We start from the raw sequence: 25764 nt of genomic DNA on the forward strand, positions 1-25764 counted from the left end.
GTCTGACTCTCTATTTTGACTCAGATCATGATCCGAGAGTCGTGGGATTGAGCCCTGCGTTGGGATTCTAACTGGGCAGACAGCCTGCTTAAGATTCTCCCTCCTCATCCTCCTCCTCCTCCTCCTCCTCCTCCTCCTCCTCCTCCGCCCCTCCCCTTGGCTCTCTCTCTCTCACTAATAAAAAGTTTTTCAAATTCATTTCATATTGTTAATAGCATATTATGAAAATAACACGTGATAGTAAAGATTCCATAAGGTATTATTTACAAAGATGATACAGTTTCTATTGTATAAATGTATCATATTCCTGCATTATTATAAGTTTTGCTTGTTTTCAATTTTTTATTGTTAGTTAAACTTCAGTAAACATCCACGTGTACCTGTCTTTGCATGAGGATACATTCCAGAAGAATTTATACATCAAAGGACAGATGTTATTAAAACTCTTGATGTACATTGCCCAATTGCTTTTCAGAAAAATTGTTATTATGCTAATACCCACAAGCCATATATGACGGGGCAGATCTCACTACCCCCATGCCACTCTTCATTAAGAGCAAGAAGAGTTTTGTAACAAGTACTGAAAAAATACCATTCTCTGTCTTTTATTTATTTTTATTGTTTATTGTTATTTCTTCTTATTCAAATGCAAGCTCTTCAAGCGCTGGGATTTCTCTTAATTTTGTCCACTGCTCATCTTCAATGCCTCGGGCAATGCCTGGTGCATAGCAGGGGCTCCTACATGAATGAATAAATGAATGAACGAATGCAGGTATCTGTGGAATGAATGGATCAATGAACGAATGAATGCTTGCATCCTTTGGGCTGCCTTGCTGCTGTGTTTTGCTCCTGGTGTTTTAATCACTTACTAGCTCAGACTATAATCACCTCTCACCTGAAGTTTTCTGTTGTCTTGTGTTTTCATTGTTTAGTTTTACAGATAATTGTTTCTTTTCTCACCAATAGCATACTGCTTAAGGTTGGGACCATTGTCTTATGTCTTTTCAGTGACTTGTTCCTCCTACCCAGTGCCTATCATGATGCCTTGGAAAAGTTTTAAAGCACTTGAATGTTGTTTACTAATGAACATTTTTATTAATAAGTTTATGTAGTCAGTAACTGATTTACTTTTTGTTGTTCCAAACAGGTAGAAGCCACCAGTCAAATAATTGCTATTGAACAATCCCAAGCAGATAGAAGCAAAAAGATTTTCAATCCTGTTAAGTAAGATTTCTTTTCTGAATTCCTTTGTGAATGCTATGGTAAAAAGACCCATTGCCCAATATATTTTGTTTATTAAAAATGAATTCCACCGACCATGCGATTTCTCTTACATGTGGAATCTAAAAAACAAAACAAATGAACAAACAAACAAACAAACAGAAAGCAGAAACAGACCTATAAATACAGAGAACAAACTGATGGTTGCCAGAGGGGAGGGCTTGGGGCATGGTCAAAATGGGTGAAGGGAAGTAGGAGATACAGACTTCCAGTTATAGAATGAGTAAGTCCCAGGAATGAAAGATACAGCACAAGGAATATAGTCAGTGTTATTGTGATAGCATTGTGTGGTAGCTACAGATGTGGTGAGCATAGCCCAAGTAGAGAGATGTCAAATCACTGTGTTGTACACCTGAAACAAATGTAACATTATTTATCAACTATCTGTGAATAAAAAAAAGTAATAAAAAATAAAATGCATCCCACTGCAGAAACTACATTGGTAATAAGATGTTAATATTATGAACACATGCGTATCAACAAAAATAAAATAGGTAAAATACATTGAAATAATTTCAAACAAACTCTTGTAAAAAGCTTCATTTTGAAGTCATTATTTTCAGAACCATTTATTACTGACACCTTTGCTAACTACCTGGGTTCCTTGACATAGGTTATGATGAGACCTTTCTTTTAAGTTACGCTGTGCTTACAATTCATTTTTTCTTATTTTTCAAAGCTATGTTGATAGATTGCCTAATGGGTTCCAAAATAGAAAGCGCACAGCCCTGGGATTATCCCAAGCAATATGGCAGTCCAACGTGAGCATTCAGCCCGTGGAATGACTTGGAGTGTGATTTGCTTTTCGACTATTTGGCTGGGACGTAGTTGAGATATCCCAGTGTTCTGACCCTGAGGCAATCCCATTCGGGGTGGCACAAAGATGGTCCTACCGCCCAGAGAGACCAGGCAGGAGCTTGGCCTGACGCTCTGGTGGGAGCCATGTGTACAAACACAGCAGTAAAGTCGCCTGGTGCATCTGGTTCTCCCTCTCCCGCCTGGGCAGTCTGGGTGTGGTCTTCCTTAGGGGCCAGGCCCAGAGAGGGCAAATACGTGAAGGGGATACAAAGGAGTTCGAGAGGAACCTAGAGAAATTGCTTGTCAGGAGGCAGTTCTAGCAGCAGTGGCAGAGGCACAAATGAAATGTCTTTTCTCCCCATTGTGGAGTTAAAAGAACCCATATGTGGTATGGGGAGCATAATGCCCTTATGGGTCAGAAACTCCAGGCTCGAGCTTCTGCTGAATGAGCATATCTTACCTTTCAAGAATTATTCCCTGGCAGCCTTTCCAGGCCATGTTGTGGAGAGTTTATTAAAAATCAGCAACTGGAATAAACTGTCCTCTGCAGTGTGATGGGAATGGGGGACTGAACATACTTGAGGCTCTCAGGATGAGTTAGGTATGATTGAGGAGTCTACGTTCTCTCACAGTGTCTCGGTATTTCTGCTGTTTGTTTTAGAATCGACCTGCTAGCCGACCAGGTCACCAAAATTACATTGGGCCGCTTACACTTCAGTGAAACTACAGCAAATAACATGAGGAAGAAGGGAAAACCAAATCCTGACCAGAGGTACTGGCATCCGTGTGTATGCCCCACGGTGTACTCGATCTGACTGGCCAGTGCCCTCCAGAGGCCCCTCTGGTCCTCTTGGTGCTGCCAGCCTGCCACCCAGGCTGCCCTTGGCCACTTCCCCCTTCTTGAACTCTTCCTGTTTCTTAACACGTCTCATTTACCCTTACTGTCTTTCCATGCTCATCCCCCACAGTGCCTACTCTCCTGCCCAACCTCAAATCTGCGTGCCTTGACTCCCTCCACGATTCTCTAGAATGACCACATGCTTATGCCTCACTGCTGTCCAAGGGTTGAGGACCAACTGCCCTGCTGAAACCTGTGTGCTGGTCACTAGTGTAAAGCCCCGATTCCTGGAGTTCTGCTATAGCCTCTTTTTGATTAAAAAAGGAAAGGAACTCAGATCAATGATTTACACCTGTGGTTCTCATAGTGTGGCCCCAGACTGGCAGAGATGGTGTCACCAGGATTCTTGTTAGAAGTGTGATCTCTCACCAAAGATCTACAGAATCGAAAGCTCTGGAGCGGGGCCCAATAATTTGTATTTTAACAAATCCTCCAGGTGACTTTGATGCATACTCAAATTTGGAATCACTGGTTTTAGAACATACGTTGTGGAGTTGGAAAAAATTGAGTTTAAAATTTGAAGCCGCCGTTTACTAGCTGGGTGACCTTGAGCATGTGACTTAACCCTCTGAGACTCATTTTCCCATTCTCTAAAATGGGGACAATGTTCATATCCTACTCCAATGGGGTAGTTTTGGGGTTCTAAATGAAATACTATAGATAACCTGCTTAGCCCAGTGTATGACACATTTTGAGGACTCAGATGATAGCTAATAATTATAATGAAAATAACAATTATTACTATGACTGTTTTACTTTAGAAATAGGGGACAACTCCTATTCTCTAAAGATTAGAGAATCTGTAGAGTTGCAGAGGAAGTTGGCAAGGTTTTCTCATGTGGTTCTTAAAACTAAAGCTACTCTCATAGGGATAGTTTTGTTTTGGTTTCAAAAAATGAGCTGATGTTAAAAATGCCTCATCAGTGTTACATATGAAGATGCTATTAAAATAACCTTGATGAAAATTCATTGGGAGCAATTGGAGGGAAGGGTCCAGGTTTTTGACTAAGTCACGACATGGGGGTATGTAGCATACAGGGCCAAGAGCAGATGGGGTGGGAAGGGCCCAGTGTGGTTGGGCAAACCCTGCTGTGATAGGGTAGGTGGCTTGGGCAGCTCTAGGTAAGGGGACCTCTAAGATGGCTGCCTGTTGTGCATTTGTTTGTGAGCAGCGCTGTGCTGTGGGGCTTGCAGAACAGCTCGCAAGTACCTCAGACTAGGCAGAGGGTAGACCCAGACCAGTACCGAGTGAATCCACTGCTATTTCCTCTCACAGGAGGGGTAGCTGAAAGCAGAGTAGAAAATCTCTAAATGTGCAAACCTGCCGAGATAAATTCACCATTGATGAACTGTTGTGTGGCATTTGATCGCACAAACTATGTCTCTGTTTCCTTACGTGTTGGCCTTGATCTGCTGTTTTTGACTTAGGTACTTCATGTTGGTGGTTGGACTGTATGCTGCTAACCAAGACCAGTTCTATCTATTGTCTGCCCACATCTCTGAACGGATCATTGTAAGGGTAAGGTTCAGCTCTTTAATCTTTCCGGATCCCACCTGCTTTTCTCGGCTGAAGTGGAAGTTGCATTTTCATTGGCATGCTTGAAGTATGCAATTTCTCAACTGATGATAGTAATAGCAGATATTGTTATTTTAGTATTCACATAGTGGTTCTCAACTAGGAGACCTTTTGTCCCCCAGAGGTCGCTTGGCAATGTCTGCAAACATTTTTTGGTGGTCACAATGGGGGGGAGATGCTCCTGGCATCTCGCGGGTATAGGCTGGGGATGCTGCTCAATCCCTTACAATGCACAAGATAGCCCCCACGACAAAGAGTTACCCCTTCCAAAATGTCAGCAGTGCCGCAGCTGAGACACCCTGGTTTAAATGCTGTATTCCAGGCACTGAGCTGAATAATTTATATATGGCGTCATTTTACATTGGGCCACATTTACGTTACCTTCTTTACATGCAGAGGAGCTGAGGCTCAAGGAGGTGAGAAACTCATCGTGATTGCACAGCTTGTGAAGGATGGAGCCCGGGTTACAACCTAGTTCTCTCTGATCCCAAAGCCCACAGGGTGGGGAGAGTAGTAAAGAAGGAATTTCATACCCAAAAATGATTGGTGACCCCAGGAACCATCTGGGCCGCTGCCTAGCACATAGTCATGGTTCAGCACATTTTGCTGAATGAATGATTGGTCACAGCTGTGGACAGGCATCTTGGCAGCCACAAAAGCATAAAGCTGTTGGCAGCTGGAAATGCAGCTGTGTGAGGCCAGGCTGGCCACCGTTGAGAATACCAGGGGCATAAGGTAACGGGTCACCACGGGCCTGGCAGCTGGGGAGAAGCTAGCTGTCCTGTGACACAGGGAGGGCATGTGAAGTCCAACAGGAGAAATCGTCCAGTGTGGGCATGCCCACGTACGTGGCTGTGACTCTTAGGCCTGGGGACCAGATTGGCCTGTTTGGGGAAATGAGTCTTTCCTCTCTTGCCTCAAGCTGTTCTGAAACAAAGGGTCCTCTGTGTAATTCTTCCAATCAATTAAAAATAATAAGCCACTTATAAGTGGAAATCCTTAAACTGCATCTCAGACTTTTAATGGGGGGTGAAGTAGTGATGGAAATGAGGTAAAACACTTGAGTTCAGACGTCCCAGAGTAAGGGCTGGACTATGTGCCTGCCGTTTTTGTGGAACCCGATCTAATCTGTGGCAAACAGGGTGCCACTGGAGCAAAAGCTGGTGGAGCCTTCTTCTTTGGTCATGGAGCAGGGGCAGTGGTTCCCCATCCTTCAGCGGGGATGGAAGGGTGGGAGGTGGTTCAGGTTTGGGGCCCAGGGCGTGATGTGATCTGGGATTGCTGTGCTGCACTAACAAGTGTGATTTAAATAAAGTCACTTATTGTTGCTGGTTTTTCATGGGGAGAATAAAGACAGATAATGCCATTCTTTTCAGAGTTAGCATAGATTAGATATTCTGAAAATGTTGCTTTGAGCTGGGAAACTCATGCTTGAGTCTGGCAGCCTGCTAGTCACCTGCACACCTTGAATAATTTACCTGGTGTCAGGTTTCTCCATTTCCTGCTGGCAGGTCTGTACTCCAGCAGAGTGGAGTACAATGGGGGTGGGGGGTGGGGGGTGGGAAGGGGAGCACTCTACTGTCTGATGTTCTATTTCCAGAACTCTGTTAATTGGTGCTTGCTCGTATCCAAAACACAATTATCATTTAACTCGTGATGGTAGCTTTGAGAAGGTGTTTCTGCAATTCATATTTGTTATAAATACTAAAAAACATTAAATTATACTTAGTGAAGATTGGGTGCCATGTTATTCACTAAATGCTTATTTTTAAAAAATGATTCCATTCCAGATTTGATTGCTTTCTTCCAGCCATAATTGTTGGTTAAAGAGAATGCCCTATTTTAGACGTGTGCTGGGCAACACAAGGGTTATCCTAACAACAATGAGAAGAAGAATGGTGATAGGGAAAACCATTCTGCCCCTCCCCCGAACTGGAAATATCTTAGTGATACTATTTTATTCTGACCCCAAATGCAGAAGTGAAAATGCATGCACTTTTGAATCTGCTTAATTGTTTAACGTTGAAACCAACCAAGAGAAAAAAACTGAATTTCAGAAATGATGATATGTTTGGGGCACCGGGGCGGCTCCGTTGGTTGAACGTCTGACTCTTGATCTCAGCTCAGGTCTGGATCTCGGGGTCATGAGTTCAAGCCCCACATTGGGCTCCATGCTGGGTGTGAAGCCTACTTATAAAAGAAGAAAGGAAAAAGAAAAATGAAAAAAAAAAAAAAGAACTGGTGATATGTTTGAATCAGTGAGTTTTCAAAATGTCCACAGAAAACATTTCCTGCCCCTAAGTTTCTAGAGAGCTCTATATAGGTATATGCCTTGGATATATATAGTTAGTTAGTTAGTTAGTTAGTTAGTTAGACAGAGCACAGACCAGCTTACATTCTCCAAAAAAGCCAGAGGTGCCCTCCTAGGTTATGGCCTGGGTCTGTTAGTTTGAGCTCCAGAGTAAAGAAAGAAAAAATTGACAACTGAAGATGTTACAAGAGCAGACTACGTTATATGGAGAACTGAAAACTGCACGGAGCAAATGCAGGTTCATTTTGAAGCCTAAGAATCATTCTTCCCAATAGCAGAGATTAACATAAAGGGCAAATGTATGAGGCTTGGACTAGATGAATTTCAGGCCCCCAAGAGGGGTTCAAGAGACCACAACTGTTAGAATTCTCCTTGGAGAGAGAATGGTGGGCCAGACCCAGTAATTGTTCATCTGGATTGTCAATCAGAACAGCTTTAGAAATATCTTATGGTCCTGTAGTGTAAATTGACCAATTTCATGGAAATTAAGCTTTACTACAAAGACAGGTTTATTTCCCAGGTCTTTGTTTTTGGGAGCATTCTGCAGTGGAGTTCCTTCACATTCTCTTGTTAATGACTAGGTTTTCATTCAGCTCCACTTTCCTTCTAAAACATGTGATTAAACCTGGTTTGGAGTGCTGTGTTGTAAGCAGGAGGGATGATTACTTTTGTCTGCCCTTCAAAGGCGCACTGGGGTTTCCTAGTTTTGAAAACTAATACATTATTCCAGTTTCTTTTCCAGAAGAATATAAATGGGCACGTCCCCAAGAAGTTCCCCTTTACTGCCCTGCAAACTGCACTGCCCTAAGATGGAAAACTGACAAACAGGGACAGGGAGAACAAAAGAAACAGTGCAGCTGCAGGGATGGAGAGGGATGGGCGTAGAGTAGGGCATCTTCATTGCTACCAGCTCTCACCCTTTTGCACAAAACCCCCTTCCCTCCCCTAACACACACACACACACACACACACACACACACACACACATACACACACCTCTTCTGGAGTTCAGATGAATTTTTTATTTACCCAGAGGAATCAGTGTGTGGAGCAGTGTCCATTTCACCCTGTAGTTGAGATTCAACTTGCTGGTTAACTATGGAAGAGATAACTCGACCAGGTGTGTATGGTACAAAGAATCTCCTGGAGAGTAGAAAGAACAGAGATACCTGGGTCCCACCTCCACAGTTGTTGTTTTTTTTGAAATGTTTATTTATTAATTTTGAGGTGGGGGGGGGAGAACTTGAGCAGGGGAGGGGCAGAGAGAGAGAGAGAGAGAGAGAATCCCAGTCAGGCTCCACTCTGTCAGCACAGTCCCCAACACAGGACTCGAACTCATGAACTGTGAGATCATGACCTGAACTGAAAGCGAAAGTTGGACACTTACCCGACTGAGACACCCAGGCACCTCCACAGTTTTTTACTCAGTAAGTTGAATGTACATTTCTGACAAGTTTCCAGGAGATGCCGATGCTGCTGCCTACTGACCTCCAGACCACACTTTGACTAACACTGGTAGGGAGCATTTCTGGGCCCATTTTCCATAGCCCTTTCAAAAGATACAAAAATTGATTTGTTATTAACTGCCTTCCTCAACTCAGGCTCTCCTATTATGCTCTTTGGCTGCTGCTTTAGAAGCCCAAACAATGGAAAGCAAAGAAATTCCAGCTTTCCATTCCAAATTTAGAACAAACCTCAAATTACTGTTAATTGCTATTTCCTATTCCAAGCACCTGCAGAGGGCGCCATTTACATTTTACTCAGTGAATGGTGCTCCCTGGCAGAATTTCATAACTTTGCCGCTGTGTTGCTGAGGAGAGCAGATTAAATGATTACAGGCATATTTCAGAGACATTGTGGGTTCGACTCCAGACGGAACCTTTTAGAGATGGCGGAGGGTCCTGCCTCGAAGTTCATGGCTGCTGACTGATCAAGGGGGTGGTTGCTGAAGGTTAGGGTGGCCCTGGCACTTCCTTAAAATAAGACAACAGTGAAGTTTGCCACATCAGTTGATTCTTCCTCTTATGAATAGTTCCTTATAGCATGTGATGCTGTTTGACAGCATTTTACCCTCTATAGAACTTCTTTCAAAATTGGAATCAGTCCTCTGAAACCCTGTCGTTTTATCAAGTAAGCTTATGTAATATTCTAAATCCTTCGTTGTCATTTCAGCAATCTTCACAGCATCTTCACCTGGAGTAGATTCCACCTCAAGAGACAACTTTCTTTTCTCATGCATAAGAAGCAACTCTCATCAATAAAAGTTTTAGCATGAGATTTCAGCAATTCATCAGGCTCGATTTTTCATTCTGGCTCTCTTGCTCTTTCTACCACCTCCGCTAAAGCTGTGAGCCCCTCAAAGTCATCCATGAGGGTTGGAATCAACTTCTTCCAAACTCCTTTAATATGAATATTTCCACCTCTTCCAATGAATCAGGAATGTTCATAATGGCATCTGGAATGGTGACTCCTAGGGGCACCTTGCTGGCTCAGTCAGGGGAGCATGCGATTCTTGATCTTAGGGTCGTGACTTCCAGTCTCACATTAGACATGGAGCTTACTTAAAACAAAAATAAAAAGAAATATAGAATGGTGAATCTTTTACAGAAGGCTTTCAATTTACTTTGCCCAGATCCATCAGAGAAATCACTATCCATGCCAGCTGTAGCCTTCTGAAATATATTTCTTACATAATAAGACTTGAAAGTCAGAATTACTCCTTGACCCATGGGATGCAGAATGGATGTTGTGTTAGCAGGCATGAAAACAATGTTAATCTCATCGTATGTCTCCATCAGAGCTCTTGCATGACCAGGTAAATTATCAATAAGCAGTCATATTTTCAAAGGAATCTTCTTTTCTGGGTGATCTCTACAGTGAGCTTAAAATATTCAGTAAACCATGTTGCAAACAGACATGCTGGCCTCTGGGTTTTGTTCCATTTGTAGAGCCCAGGCAGAGTAGATTTAGGGTAACTTTTAAAAATATATATGTTTTTAATGTTTATTTATTTTTGAGAGAGAGAGAGAGAGAGAGAGAGAGAACAAGGGGGGGGGGGGTGGGGCAGGGAGAGAGAATGAAACAGAGAATCTGAAGCAGACTCCAGGCTCTGAGCTATCAGTGCAGAGCCTGATGCAGGGCTTGAACCCACGAACCGTGAGATCATGACCTGAGCCAAAGCTGGACACTTAACCGACTGAGCCACCTAGGCATCCCAACTTAGGGTAGCTTTTTAAGGGCCTGAAGCTTTTTGGAATGGTCAGTGAGCGCTGACTTCAATATAGAGTCAGCTTGTCCTTTGAAGTTTGGAAGCTAGGCATTGACTTCTCTGTAGCTACAAAAGTCCTAGATGGCATCTTCTTCCAATAGAACACTGTTTCGTCTACATTAAAAATCTGTTGTTTAGTGAAGCCATCATCATTGATTGTTCAGATCTCCTGGAGAACTTGCTGCAGCTTCTATATCAGTACTTGCTGCTTCACCCTGCACTTTTATGTTATACATATGACTTTTCCCCTTAAACCCTAACCAACCTCAGCTAGCCTCAGACTTTTCTTCTGCAGCCCCCTCACCTCTTTCAGCCTTCATGGAATTGAAAAGTTAGGGCCTCACTCTGGATTAGGCTCTGGCTTAAGGAAATGTTGTGGTCGGTTTGATATTCTATCCAGACCTCTAAATCTTTCTCCATATCAGCAATACAGCTTTCACTTTCTTATCATTCGTGTGTTCACTGGAGTAGCACTTTTCATTTCCTTTGCATTCACAACTTGGTTATCGGGTACGAGAGGCCCAGCTTTCAGCCTATCTCAGCTTTCAACATGCCTTTCTCACTAAGCTTAATCATTTCTAGCTTTTGATTTAAAGTGAGAAACATGCGTCTCTTCCTTTTACTTCAGTACTTAAATTCCATTGTAGGGTTATTAGTTGGCTTCATTTTAATATTCTTGGTCTCAAGGAATAGTGAGGCCCGAGGAGAGGGAGAGAGATGGGGAAATGGGTAGTCTGTGGAACAGTCAGAATAATACATATAACATTTATTGATTAAGTTATGCCGTCTTATGATTTGTGGCATGGTTTGTGGCTCTCCAAATTATAACAGTAATATTAAAGATCACTGATCACCGATCACCATAACAAATGTAATGGCGATAAAATTAAAAAGTTTGAAATATTGCGAGGATTACCAAATTGTGGCAGAGACATGAAATGAGCAGACACTGTGATATCCATAGTCTAGGGTGCAGACAGACTGGCTTGATTCAGGGTTGCTACAAACTTCAATTTGTAAAAAAAAAAAAAAAAAAAAAAAAAAGCATAATCTGTGAAGTGCAATAAAGCAAAGCTTAATAAAAGGAGGTATGCCTGTATTGGTTGGACAGTAGTTGTTATGCACAGCAGTGTTTTAAGGATAATTTGAGATTATTCCTCCTCATTTTTGCCAAGTATTCCCATATATGTGATTTCAGTAAATTCCCACGACGCTGTGAGATAGGTAAAGAAGTCATTATTATCTTTATTCTTCAAAGAAAAAAGCCAGTACAGAAAGGTTAAGTGACTGCCCCAAGGTCACACAGACAGTTTGTGTCATAACATAGATTAAAATGTTCAGGTTTTCCTTACATATATGGGGCTGTGGGATAAATAATAAAAGTATTTGGAGACTTTGATTCATTTCAGTGTTTGATATCAATGAACCACCAATGGACCATATGGGAACACAACTTCATAATTCCAGAAAGAGCTAGTACATTACAGTTTGTTTTGACACATTAAGATTGCGGATACCAGAGAAGGGGGAAGAAAGTTCGCAGATTTTATGACATCTCCCATTAATGACGAGGAGAACTCCTCCATAGGTCTATATATTTGGCAAATTGCAGATATGCGGCCCTTTCCCAAATGATCTGAACATATTTTAGGGATCTGAGTTTTCATCTGATGAAAGCCAAGTGAGATTGTTATAATTGTTCCAAAAAATTGAATCTACCTTATCTGCTATTCCAACATGATATCAAGTTTATGATAACAATTATTCCAAAGCTCATTAAGAAAAAAAAAATCCATCACTGTCTATTTTGTTTTCTTGTAGTGGCTCCTTATGTTCAAGGTAGAGCAAAATACATCAACATTTATATGGTACACCGTTGGTTTTAGTTGACTGCTTGCTATAGAAGGATTTGGGTCAAAGCCAATTTGCCATTCACAACCCAGGGGGATCTAGGGACCTTGCAACAAAGCTCCTTGCTTAACTGACACAAAATGATGTTCAAAGTTTTTACTTCTTTTCTGCTTTCGCCTATCAAATGTCAATGGTTGACTCTTCCAAGTAGCTTGGGGTTCAGACAGGTGAGAATGAAAACCTTGGAGACTCCTACACGTGCTTCAACTGAACCCAAACTAAGAACTAAACTTTATGGGTTTTTAAAAAATTATTATTTTAGGGGCGCCTGGGTGGCGCAGTCGGTTAGGCGTCCGACTTCAGCCAGGTCACGATCTCGCGGTCCGTGAGTTCGAGCCCCGCGTCGGGCTCTGGGCTGATGGCTCAGAGACTGGAGCCTGTTTCTGATTCTGTGTCTCCCTCTCTCTCTGCCCCTCCCCCATTCATGCTCTGTCTCTCTCTGTCCCAAAAATAAATAAACGTTGAAAAAAAAATTAAAAAAAAATTATTATTTTAAAATCAGTAGCACATGCTTGTGGCAAAAACATTGAAACAATACCAAGAGAGTATAAATTGAGCAGTTAATCTCCTTCCCAGATCAGTTTCCCATCTCCCAGTTCCTGGCCTTGAAGAAACCACTGTTACTGGTGCCTCAAGTATTCTCCGGAGATGATCTGTGCATATTCAGGTCCTGAGTTTGCAATGTCCCCTGGGCTGCCCAGAAAGGCTGAAAGTCAAGACTTTGGTGTCAGCGTTGACTTCTTAGATGATCAGGGTCTATAGTGCTTGTCTGAATTTGTGACAGCCTGCCTCAAACACACAAAAGTTTCACATTTAGAAGAATAGGCCATCATGTTAAAAACATTAATTCTGTTGTGAGGATTTGGAGGGATTCAGAGATCCCTACTTAAAGATATTTGGAAATATGTTCAGCAGCCCCAGGAGGTGGGGAAGAGGGAAGGCAGTAGAGTGAAGAATCCCTCAGCAAAGGCTTTCATTTAAGAGCAGAATCTCCAGAACTTTGTCTAATCTCAATAGTTTCACTTGGATTCTCGTTGAAGACTGCTTTTGGCCAGGGCTACTTCTGATAGGAGAAGTCAGAATCATTATTTAATAATTAAAGGAAGTATAGGTCCAGCGCCAGAATTTACTAGCTTTGTGGCCTTGGGCACAGAGTCTTTTCGATTATCTGTAAAATGAGGGGAATGGTACACATCTCCTAGAATGGGGATATGGACTAGACGCAACAAACGTAGCTGTTGTTATCCTTTTTCAATGTCATCTGTGTTTGGGGAATCATTGAGGTGTGTAAGTATATTTGTCCTGTCATTTGCTTGTCAATTGTGTATGAAATCGTAAATATTAAAGTGTTTTGAAACTATAAAAGGGCTAACTAAATGCAAAGTATTTTTATTTATCTGGGCTTTAATAAACTCGTAGTATCTTCTGATGTAAGGTTCTGGTTTTAAATCCTTATTAATATTATCATCCCTGAAAAGAAGGTCGTTTTGAGTTTTCTTCTTCCTTATCATCCACCCAGTATAACTTACACGTTCTCAACTCCACGTAGTTGCAATAGAGACTGGGCGTCCCAAACCATGGCATGCTGAGCTCCTGCTCATGGGCAGCAGAGCAGTTAGGGGCTCTCCTGGTGCCACAGTTATTTGGATATGTCAGAATGTCCCATCTGATATATGATTCGCAGGTGAAAGACTTACATAACATTCTGTTTTCCCCTGCTCTGAGGAATCAAGCAATCATCTATTTGCTACTGTAACTTCAATGGTAACATAGTTCTGTATTTTTTTCCAGGCCTCTAACCCTGGGCAGTTTGAAAATGACAGTGATGCATTATGGCAGCGAGGACAAGTTCCAGAATCTGTTGTTTGTCATGGTCGAGTGGGAATCAATACAGATGCGCCGGATGAGGCCCTGGTCGTCTGTGGCAACATGAAAGTGATGGGGACAATTATGCATCCCTCTGACAGCAGGGCAAAGCACAATATCCAGGAGGTGAGCACAGCGCAGGCCTTGGGCGCCTCCGCTGACACCTGAGTCAGGTGTGCTGGGCACTCCTGGACTCTGACACACCTCGCACAGAGCGTCTCTATATGTCACCTGTTTATAGGGGATGAACACAATGTGTAACGGTTATGAATGTTGGAGCCGACAGGCATCTCTGCTGAAAGGGTAATGTAGCTCCTACCCAGGAGAATGGATTCACCTGCCAGGAGCAGTGGGCAGTGACAGCACAGCACTGGCTTCCCAAGCAGAAGTCTCTGAGCTATTTTCCATGGGCCATTGCCTTTCCTTCCACACATTGTCAGCCGTTGAAGCTTGCCTTTTCCTTTCTGTCTCCAAATGTCCATTTCCCTGTTCATCTGAGCCCTGTCTCAGTCCAGTCCCTGCCTGTATTTCTACTAGACCCCCAGCCTCTTCCTCTCAGAGTCCCTGGAAACCGCCCTGCCAGCCATTGTCTTCCCCATTCATTGTCCTTCTCTGAGGAGCAGTTGGAGAAGCTCCTCTTCCCACCCCTAGCCTCCACCAAGGTCAATCCCCGTTGCCTGAGGCTCCAGACCAAGACCTCCTCCCTCTGTGGAAAGACAGTTACCTAGTGGAAGGCAGAAATCAGGCTCAGGAATCAGGTGGTGCTTCTCCACTTTAGGCTCGCCCTGGGTGGAACAACCCCGCCCCAACCCAGTGCCTTTATCTGTAAGATGGAAACGGTGCCTCTCTGCTTGACCCCGCCAAGTCCTTTATTTGTTTTTACACATTGAGATAAGAAGAAGTGAATCACCATGGCAAGTCACAGCTGCTATGAAGACCTAAGAGATTAGGATTAAGATGCTAATCCCTTAGCCAGGCCACTCCAGGTTCTAGCTCTTCCATCCTTTAAGTCTGTTTCCCATTCACTGCTTCTATCACTTCTCCACCTTTGCACTCACACTGCTGCTCCTGTAAGCGTTTTTGAGGCTGTGGCGGAATTGTGTTTTTAACCTCCTTCCCTTATTCTTTTTTAGTGAATAGGAGACACAATCTGTAAATCATTGGCCATTCTTCCAGACCGCATTCCTTTCCCAGTGCAAATCTGCACTGGTGTTTCCAAACCGGCCAAGGAATGTCCTCCTTTGCTGAGTGCATTCCAAAGAATGGTTGTAATTGTAGACTTTTATACTGATTGCAAAGCTGTGGTTCATGTTCGAAGAGCTGTGACCTGCTAGTCGGATGGGAACTCTTAGGGCTAGAAAGTTCTCACGTATATTTCCCGATTCCAGTCCTAGATACTGTGCTTTTTTGACTTCTAGAGAGAGATAAACTGTCTGCGTTTCAGATCACACCAACTCAAACTTATTTTTGCAATTGGCTATACAATTCCCTACAGGTCTTATCTAAATGCAAATGGAAGATAACAAGCTGGGAAAGTCCTCCTCAGCTCCTCTCGCCACTATTAGGCTTTCACAGTTCACTTACCAGATGTCTTCGGGCGCTGCCCCTTGTCCGAAGAAAACATATTGTCTTAAAATAACAAGCTTCCCTAGAACTTCTCAAATCCCTTCCATGACATCTTCTTGTGTAAATAAAATGTCACCCCAATCCAGGCTCCAAAGGTGGAATTTCTGTCTCCCCTGCCTGCTCACGGCAGCATGATGGTGGAAGGAGGTTTAGTCCTGATTCGGGCAAGCGCTGGCCCAGGAATCTTGGCCCAGAGATGTCCTGTGCTTCTGTTTATTCTCCTGTGAGCAGGGAAGGCTCATGTTCAATTTGCTTGTGTTAAGGGCTTCTTCTAAGCTCATATACGTGAAGCATTCTTTAGCGGGACAAATAGATATTATTATTTACTTGTATAAAATGCAAATTACACGTAATTCATTTATTAACTTATTTCATAGTAATATATTTGTTTTTAATAGGTCTATCCACATGTATGAAATATAGATCTCTAGAAATCTTATCGTAGAGGCTGCTTTTAGGCAACAGACTTGAGCAGTGGAATGTAGAAAGGGCTCACAGAGACCATGATGCTGAACACAGACAGACCGACCCATCAGGTGACCCACCTCAAAATATCCATAGGCCTTAAGTAACCAATGGGCTACTTACAACCAGGCATGGTTACCAGGAAAGGGAAAATTCCATATGACCCCATGCCTCCTCGCCTTCCCCATCCAACTACAACCCCCATCCACCTACCTCACTGCAGACAGCTTCTCCCTCACTGCCTGCCCCTCCTCCTGTGGTATATTCACTAAACTTCTATCTCCTTTGTTCTGCATTGGGTGAATTTTTTCATAGCCCGTGCTGCCAGCCTCCACCCAATCGAGGGGCCCCACATTTGGGGGCCCCCATCCAATGGGGAGAGACGCACTTACCAGTCCTGTTCACCATTACAGACAAAAGAAGTGATGATAATGCTGATGATGGGGCTGACAGATGTGTGAACTTTGTCTTCACCTCCTCCTGACTCAGTTTGCCCAACTTTTAAGAATAGCCATTCCTCCAAATGCTCTGGGAAGTGGGCCCTTGGTTGATCTGATTACAAGCATAGGACTTGAGGCAATTTCTCATTGTTAAAGGATGCATGATAACCAGAGCTGGCTTCCAGATGAGCTGTTGCAAAACATAGTGGCCAAACACATTGCCCAGTACTGTGATGACTGGGGGAGGGGGAAATAAATATAAGTTGCTTCCTTGCCCCGGCTCTGTGCATCTTCACTCAGGGCAATGGAGGTTGTTTTGTAGGTATTAAGCACATGAGCACTCTGCATAGAGAGTCCTGGTGGAGAACCCTGTGCTCATCTGGACACGTCTACAAGACACGGAGAAGATAAAGTAGATGTGACCGATGCCCGTGCCCTGGACCCACTGGGAAAATGAGGTCGGCCTTAATGAGGAGCAGCCTAACATATCCCAACATTGTGTTTACTGATGTGACTACAGACTACAGAAGGAAATGCAGCTCTTTCAATGGAAACAGCAAAATTAGGGTGGAGATGATATGCTGGAAAACAGAAGAGTGTGAAGATCATCAAGGCCAATGCAAAAAAAGTGAGGAAGCTGAAAGTTGAACGCATCAATGCAATTTTATGATGAAGGCTGAAAACAAGGTTACAAGAGATTCCAAAATAAAAACCAGGAACGAAATCAGTTAAGATGAAAGGCTCCAAGGGCCAGGAGCCAGATGCAGAAGTTCCTCAACTTGGGGTGAGCCAGTGTTACTCAAGCTGCTCCTGATGCGAGACTAATAGTCTAGGCTGTGGCCAGATGGTGGATAACAGGCTCTCCCTCCCTGGACAAACTGTGGAGTCCCACAGACAAGAATGACTTTTCTGTGGTGCAGTTCTGGGGTTAATGATAGAGAAGCCTTACAGACGTCACCCGCCACTGCAAACTGAGTGAGTCCCTTTGATCTGGGCAGCACGGGGGCTGGTCTGCATCGTCTCCCTCGCTGAGGAATGCACCTCTGAGCCCACCGAGCTGGGAGTGGTGAAGAGATGGGCACAGCCCTAGGCAAGAATGCCATGGACTCCTACTGTTCTTACCCAAAGTCCAGCAGTTTTTCAAGAATAAATGCTTCTCAGATTATAAAAAGAAAGAAAGAAAGAAAGAAAGAAAGAAAGAGAAAGAAAGAAAAGAAAAGAAAAGAAAGAAAGAAAGAAAGAAAGAAAGAAAGAAAGAAAGAAAGAAAGAAAAATGATAGAGAAGCCTTGGGCTTGAGGCAGCATGACCACAATGGCCATGTACATTCAGGGTCAAAACTTTCCGAAACTGCTGTGGGCAAGGTCACCTCAGACACCTGAATTCAGCTTCTAGCTTCTTAGTCAACACACGTGGATGAGCAAGGTGTGGTGTTAAGTGTTGGCCAGTGTTTGGCTCCTGGAGGGGGATTCTGAGAAGGCACAGCCCTTGCCTCGAGGGCTTTCCCTAGGTCAAGTGTACACAGAGGGAGTGTGCAGCATGGGCAGTTTATATTTAACTTTGGAAAGTACAGCCCCACATTAGAAACCAGAAGAGCATTGTCTTATAGAAACGTTGTTGCAGAAGGGGTTTAGATCCCCAAACCAACCCTGAAAATTTTCTTCAGCCAAAAATCTCTCTGAAGCACAATGGTAATAATACCATCAAACCCACAATATGCTTCATCCAGCAATATGCCTTCGGGGGAAAATGCATTAAAGGATCCAGCTTAGTCACCAGGGGTCAAGTTCCCTCTGGGTAGCCTGGACAGCCTCAGTGAGGACACAGCCTCCTCTGCTTCCTGTTGGCAGCAAAGGTCACCCATGAGGGCTCGTGCAGGAACCACGGGGATAATGAAAAGTAGGCAAAGCAGCCACAGGATTCCCAAGGGTGCAGGGAATGGGGAACTGGGTGGGGCCTGGCTAGTGCAAGGCCATGCCACGATGGCTCCTGATTGACAGGGATTGTTCTGCTGTTTCACTACCTTCATTCTTTCATGGCTTTTTCTTTCATTGAAGGTTTGGGGTGTCTATAACATGTGAGCCACTCTGCTGGGCACTCCAGAGGTCCTGAGATCAACTAGATGTGAGCCTTGCCCTCAAAAATAGAACTTTAAAAAAAAAAATCTGAACTCTGAGTAAGAAATACTCATTGCATCTCCAATGCCTAGGATAGCACCTGGCACACAGTAGCTGTTCATTAAATATTTGCTGAATATAGGAGCTCACAGTGATAGCTGTGTGCACAGGGCAATGTGAGATTGTGACTGCCCCTCCCTAGCATGGCCTGCAAGGCCCTCCCTGCTCTGGCCTTAATCTTTACAGTCTAGTAATGCCAAACTCCACCCTGGTTGGGCAGACATCATTCAGGGAACTTACTCCCTTGGCACTTTACTCATGGTGTTCTTTCAGTCTAGCATCGGGTCTTGGCCTCACCCTTTCTGTCCCTTCTTTCTACCCTGCATCTTTCCCTGACTAACTCCTTTCTTAAATTTATTTGTATGAGGTTTATTTATTAAGTTATTAATTTATTTAAGAAATGTTAGTTGAGTGTCAACTACATGCAAGGAATTGTACTAGAAACTGGTGATTTGGTGGTGAGCAGAAAACCATGGCCATAGATTTGTCCTCATCCTCAGGGGGTATATATCCTATAGGGAAGACAGATAATGAAGGTGACACAACTTTGTCTGGTGATAACCATGATAAGCACTATGAAGAAAAACAACAGCTCCCATTGGCACACAAGGCAAAGGGACCCTTCCTGGTGTTGGAAATCAAGAAATACTTCCCTGGTGAAGGGATGTTTAAGTTGGGGGAGAAGGTAGGAGTGGGAAGGAAGAGCTTTCGAGGCTGGGAAATGCCCTGAGCCAAAGACCTGAAGCAAAAGGAGCAGAATTTATTTGAAGATCAAAATAAGCCAAGATCTCAGTGGGGTTTTGCCATCTCTAGGAAGTCTTTCTTTATGCTCCCCTAGGAATATTTTGGGGTCCTCCTTGGAGCTGCCAAATTCTCAATCCATAGTTCCATTTTCATCCTGCATTTCTCACATTTTCATTTATGATGGGTCTGCCTGTCTAGTCCACAGACATTTAGAAAAAAATTTTTTAATGTTTATTTTTGAGAGAGAGAGAGGCAGAGTGGTGTGAGGTGGGGGGTGGGGGGGATGGTGCAGAGAGAGGAGGAGACACAGAATCCAAAGCAGGCTCCAGGCTCTGAGCTGTCAGCACAGAGCCTGATACGAGGCTCAAACCTACAAACCGTGAGATCATGACCTGAGCTGAACTCAGTGGCTTAACCGACTGAGCCACCCAGGTGCCCCACAAACATTTTTTAAAAATTTCATTTAATAGGTCTAAATTTTAGGAAACTTGGAATGTGTAATCCCAGAGAAACAGTATGCTACAAAGTCAAGACAATTAGAAAACTTATTTATTCATTTTCATTTTGTTTTAAAGTTTTTCTTAATTTTTATTTTGCTTATTTATATTTTATTTGAATATAATTAACACACAACATTACATTAGTTTCAGGTGTACAGCACAGTGATTCAACAATTCTGTGTGTTATGCTATTATCATCACAAGTATAGTTGCCATAAATGGCTATTACAACCCCAGTGACTATATTCCCTGTGCTGTACCTTTTATTCCCATGACTTTTTCATTCCATAACTAGAAGCCTGTATCTTTTTTTAAAAATTTTCTTTTAGCATTTATTCATTTTTGAGAGATAGAGTTTGAGTGGAGGGGGTTGGTCAGAGAGACAGAATGAGCCACAGAATCCAAAGCAGGCTCCAGGCTCTGAGCTGTCAGCACAGAGCCTGACCCGGGGCTCAAACTCACAGACCGTGAGATCATGACCTGAGCCAAAGTCGGATGCTTAACCCACTGAGCCACCCAGGTGCCCCTGGAAGCCTGTATCTTCCACTTTCCTTCACCCATTTTGCCTATCCCCACCGTCCCTCTGGCAACCATCAGTTTGTTCTCTATACCTGCTTTTTGCTTGTTTATTTATTTGTTTTGTTTTTAATTGTGTTTGTGTTTAATTCCACAAGTAAGTAAAACCATATGGTATTTGTCTTTGTCTGACTTATTTCACTTAGTATAATACCCTTGAAGTCCATCCATGTTGTCTCAAATAGCAAGACCTCACAATGTTTTAATGGCTGAGTAATAGTCCATTGTGTGAATATACTACATTTTCTTTACCCATTCATCTAAGATTGGACAGTTGGGTTGCTTCCATATGTTGGCTATTGTGACTAATGCTACAGCAAACACAGGGTGCATATATCTTTTTGAATGAATGTTTTCACTTTCTTTGGGTACTCCTCAGTGGAGTTACTGGATCATATGGTATTTCTACTGTTAACTTTTTGAGGAACTTCCATACTGTTTTCCACAATGGCTGTACCGTTTTAATTCCCACCAACAGTGCACAATGACTGTACCAATTCACATTCCCAACAACACTGTACCAATTTACATCCCCACCAATAATACATTTTTCTCCACATTTTGGCCAACATTTGCTATTTCTTGTCTTTTTGCTTCTAGCCATTCTGGCAGGTATAAGGTGATATCTTACTGTGGTTTTGCTTTGCATTTCCGTGATGATTAGTGACACTGAGCATCTTTTCCTGTGTCTGTTGCCTCTCTGGATGTCTTCTTTGGAAAAATGTGTATTCAGGTTGACTGCCCATTTTTAATCAGATTATTTGTTTTTTTGTATAACTTCTTTATATATTTTGGATATTAATCCCTTATCAAATATATCATTTGCAAATATCTTCTCCCATTTAGTAGGTTGCCTTTTTGTTTTGTTGATGGTTTCCTTCACTGTGCAAATGCTTTTTATTTTGATGTAATCCTAACAGTTTATTTTTGCTTTTGTTTCCCTTGCCTTAGGAGACATAAAATGTTGCTGTGGCTGATGTCAGGGAAATTACCTGTGTTCTCTTCTACGAGTTTTATGGTTTCAGGTTGCACAATTAGTTGACCACAAACTTTTAAAAAGCAATCAGTTTTTAAAGTCCCAGCACTTAGTGTAGTGCATGGTATGTTGAAGGTGACTGTTAAATGTTAGTTGAATAATACAGTGAATAAATGAATTGAACCAGGCTTTTGATGACAGCAAGTATCAAAATAACAGTGAGCTCAAAATTATACTTCCCAAGAAGTACCTGAAATAGAGTTTGCACAGTTAGCCAGGTAAGTGTCAAGCCACAATTTTTCACAATCAGCCGAACTAGTGAAGGACAGGGAACTTTTAATGATATCAGAGGAGCTTTCCAACTCACCCAACAGAGTGGGTCAAGGGAGGAGTTGAAGGCCATTTCAGGGTTTTCATAAAACAAGAACAACAAAGCAATTTTGGTTACTCTAATACATGGATGAATGTCAAGGCAGTATAATTTTAATTGCCAAGAGACCACTGGTTTTGTAATCATTATATCCTAAAAGAAAATTATAGCCTAAGAGAAAATCCTAAAAGAAAAAGGGTGGGGTGCCTGGGTGGCTCAGTCGGTTAAGCCTCTGACTTCGGCTCATGTCATGATCTCGCTGTTTGCGAGTTTGAGCCCTGGGTCAGGCTCCGTGCTGATAGCTTGGAGACTGGAGCCTGCTTCAGATTCTGTGTCTCCCTCTTTCTGTTCCTCCCCCACTTGCACACTGTCTCTCTCTCAAAAATAAATGAAGATTTAAAAAAATTAAAAAGAAAAGAAAAGAAAAAGAGCTACCAGCATTTTACTTATAGAATAAGGTCATTATAAAAATTGATTCTGCTATTACCATGAATACATTAAAAAAAACTCAAAAGGAAATCCTTTGAATGAAACATATTTAGCTTTAGGAAAAATTCACTCTATTGTGTATTACTATCATTTTGCTGGGACCCAGTGACATTATTTTGAGGAACTGGCAGTGGAAGTTGGGAATACCTTCAATAACCTGTAAAAGAAGTGAGCTCAGAGAAGCACACCATCACTGACCAGAGTGGTTTGGGGGGAGAAGCCGTCTGTAGGAGAGGAAAGTCTGGATCTTGGAAGGTCCAGCAGGTGAACAATACAGCCTTGCAACCTGCCACTTGAGGAAATTTTCTCCAGTGAAATGTCCAAAAGCAAATCAATGGTATAGTAGTTATATCCATTCCTCAAAGGTTGTTACTTGAACTAAGCATTTTCAGTTTGTAAATACAAGGTTGGCCTATATTTATTTGGTGTTTATACTGTATGTCCATTTGGAAATGATCCCTTGCAATCCTGAGTGGCGATTTTTTCTCTCTAACGTGATCAGTCTCCATTCTCAGAAGGAGAGTTCACCCCTCAAAGGAGAGAAAAAAGGCAAGAGTAGTGAATGGGGGAGCTTTCACCCTGTAATTTAGACATAAAAACTCTGTCTCAGTTTGTCAGTGGATGGAAGTCATTGATATGGACCTTGAAGCTTTGGTTTCTCTGAGGAGAAAAACATAAACTTTCCTTAAAATAGTTCGGACAAGAGGAAAGAACCCTGCTGTCAACATTCCTAATTTCTATGGGTCTCTTTGGGCATTGATTTGAATGGGAAATATCTAAATGGGTGAAATCCGCTCTTCTTTAATTAAATTAGGTTGACACAAATGAGCAGCTGAGACGAATAGCCCAAATGAGGATTGTTGAATACGACTACAAACCAGAGTTTGCATCTTCAATGGGAATAAACACTGCCCATCAAACAGGTATGCACACAAATTCCCTTTTTAATTTTGTGTTGTCAACTCTTAAAAGTTCAATTCCCTCTTTATGTGGAGATTGTGTGCTATGGCATTGATTTCCTCTGTGAAATCCGTAATCACTAGAACAGGAAAGGTGAGAGAAATTTCTGTGTCATCTTGACTCAACACCCCCATCCTTACTCCTACACTCCAAGGTACTGGCAGAATATTTTGAATACATTGTTTCTTTTCACTGGAATCATCTTGCTCGGAGCTGGGGGGCAGATCACAGCTCCAGCTGTAAAAGGCAGACCCGGGAGAGGGAGAGGTGTGGAATAGGTCAGTCTAGGTCAGAGAAGGGGCAGAGTGGTGTTTGTACTCCGATCCAGGAATCCTAGAGAAAGAGGGACCATTTAGGTGGCAAATCCTCCTGCAAGAAAAGAAAGGAAATCAAGCTAACGCCCCACCCTTACTTCTATATACAGGGATTTGAAGGTATTTACTCCCTCCTTCCAAAATCCGGCCCAGAGTCTCAAGGAAAAGTCAAGAAAATGACACCCCTGCTTTTAATCCTATGGTGGTTATGGGCTCAAAATTCCTTCTTTGCTTCAAATGTATCCTAGATCAAAGCGAAAGCTGTGAGGGGATAAGCATGTATTTGCAAACATGTCCTGGAGGGGGCTGTCAGCCTTCCATTTTGATGTAGGCTAGGGAGGATGTTCTCCAGAAAGGTCTTTTCCTCACTAAACCTGTTGGGAGTGTTTGTGTCTAGGAATGATCGCCCAGGAGGTACGAGAGATCCTGCCCAGAGCTGTAAAAGAGGTCGGTAATGTCATCTGTGAAAATGGGGAGACGCTGGAGAACTTCCTCATGGTCGATAAGGTAACCACTGAGTAGATCTGCCATTGGAGCTATGACCCCACGGTGAACCCCTTTCTGTGGTACCACATGCACTGAAACTTCCAACCAGGAAACGAGACAGTAAAAAGAAAGCTTCACTCAGCTATGGAGTAATTGGTATCAGTTATGCTAAGCTGTTCAGAGGTGCCAAAAAGAAGCCCCATAAGGCAAAAAAGAAAAAGGAATATGTAACAGTGACAGTAGAGTGGAGCAGGTCTTAACTGTCGGAGAAAAACTGGCCTGGGGAAAGTCCACTTAACAGGAGCACAACTAAAATGTGACCCAATGTCATGTGAAATAGTGACAGCAAGATTTGATCAGCCTTGTCTTAGAAAACAGAAGTCAAACTTGAGGAAGTGTAATTTATCTCATCTAATATACTTTAGGTTGTCATTAGGATCAAATAATTAAATTCTTAGCCTGATTAAAGGCTGAATGGAGTGTTGATTTTTCTTTTCAAGCATAGTTTTCAACAAAGTTGTATGTTCCATTTTCATAACACATAAAGTGGGTCAGTCTTAAAAAGATATTCATGAGCCTCATCGTTTTTTCCCAAGGGCCCATCTGAATTCTTTGATATTCAAATCATTCTCTTTTGAAGGAATGTCCCCATCTTGTAGATGAGCTCCCCTTCTCTTGGTAAGGGGTCTAAGGCTGTCATTCCCTTGCTTGCCATTGCTCTGTGTGTGTGTGTGTGTGTGTGTGTGTGTGTGGCTTGAGTGGTTCTCCAAGCTCAGGTTTATGAATTCTGTGAAATCCTGCATTTTTTGCAAGGTTGGCAAATTCACCCTGCTGCTGACATGCTGTACATTGCACTGTTATATTTGATGCTGGAGGGAAAACTGATTGACATGGGGATGTTATAGTTGTAGGGAGAGATGTCTGAGTTGAGACTAATTTGTAATCTGTCAGTTCACGGGGGCAGTGCTTCTCAAACTTCAAAGTGTACGTGAATCAGTGAAGGAACTTAAAAAATACGGACTCTGATTCAGCAATAATGGGGTGAGACCCAAGATCCTACATCTCTAACCAGCCTCTAGGTGATGCCAATTTTTCCACCCTCTCTGGTCAGCAAGCCACACTTGGAGTAGCAAGGTGGATAGATGGTGCCTTTCCATGCTGGGTCCTTCCTTGGTCTTCTCCTTACAAGTGCTTGGACAACAAATACTTAGATAATGGGCTTGGATGGCCTGCTCTGCCCCAAGACTGCAAGGACAGAGGGGCAGAGGTCGAGTTACTTACTCCTGCTTCCCAGACCCATCTCGAATAGAAGCACCTCTTGGGTCATGCCCTCAGACCTGGGCTACCCTTGAGAGGTTTATCATGAGAAATCTATTTTTTTTTTTTTAATTTTTTTTCAACGTTTTTATTTATTTTTGGGACAGAGAGAGAGAGAGAGAGCATGAACGGGGGAGGGGCAGAGAGAGAGGGAGACACAGAATCGGAAACAGGCTCCAGGCTCCGAGCCATCAGCCCAGAGCCTGACGCGGGGCTCGAACTCACGGACCGCGAGATCGTGACCTGGCTGAAGTCGGACGCTTAACCGACTGCGCCACCCAGGCGCCCCGAGAAATCTATTTTTAATAATAAAGTACTGAAGTTTCCCAATTATTTACTTAAAATATAAAATAAGGGTGGGGTACCTGGGTGGCTCAGTCGGTTATGTGTTCAACTTTGGCTCAGGTCATGATCTCG

The 25764-nt window shown here is 42.9% G+C and overlaps 1 protein-coding gene across 1 annotated transcript in view; it reads left to right on the forward strand.

Moving 5' to 3' along the window:
* The window catches only part of MYRFL (myelin regulatory factor like), a 128527-nt gene that overhangs the window by 62038 nt on the left and 40725 nt on the right, over positions 1 to 25764 (forward strand). The window contains exons 6-11 of the mRNA XM_043564284.1: positions 1148 to 1224; positions 2741 to 2851; positions 4406 to 4496; positions 13835 to 14035; positions 23085 to 23193; positions 23942 to 24051. Of these exons, the coding sequence (XP_043420219.1) occupies positions 1148 to 1224; positions 2741 to 2851; positions 4406 to 4496; positions 13835 to 14035; positions 23085 to 23193; positions 23942 to 24051 (699 nt within the window). The remainder of the gene's footprint in view (positions 1 to 1147; positions 1225 to 2740; positions 2852 to 4405; positions 4497 to 13834; positions 14036 to 23084; positions 23194 to 23941; positions 24052 to 25764) is intronic.

The sequence above is a fragment of the Prionailurus bengalensis genome, chromosome B4, assembly GCF_016509475.1.
Source record: "Prionailurus bengalensis isolate Pbe53 chromosome B4, Fcat_Pben_1.1_paternal_pri, whole genome shotgun sequence".
Taxonomy (NCBI): domain Eukaryota; kingdom Metazoa; phylum Chordata; class Mammalia; order Carnivora; family Felidae; genus Prionailurus; species Prionailurus bengalensis.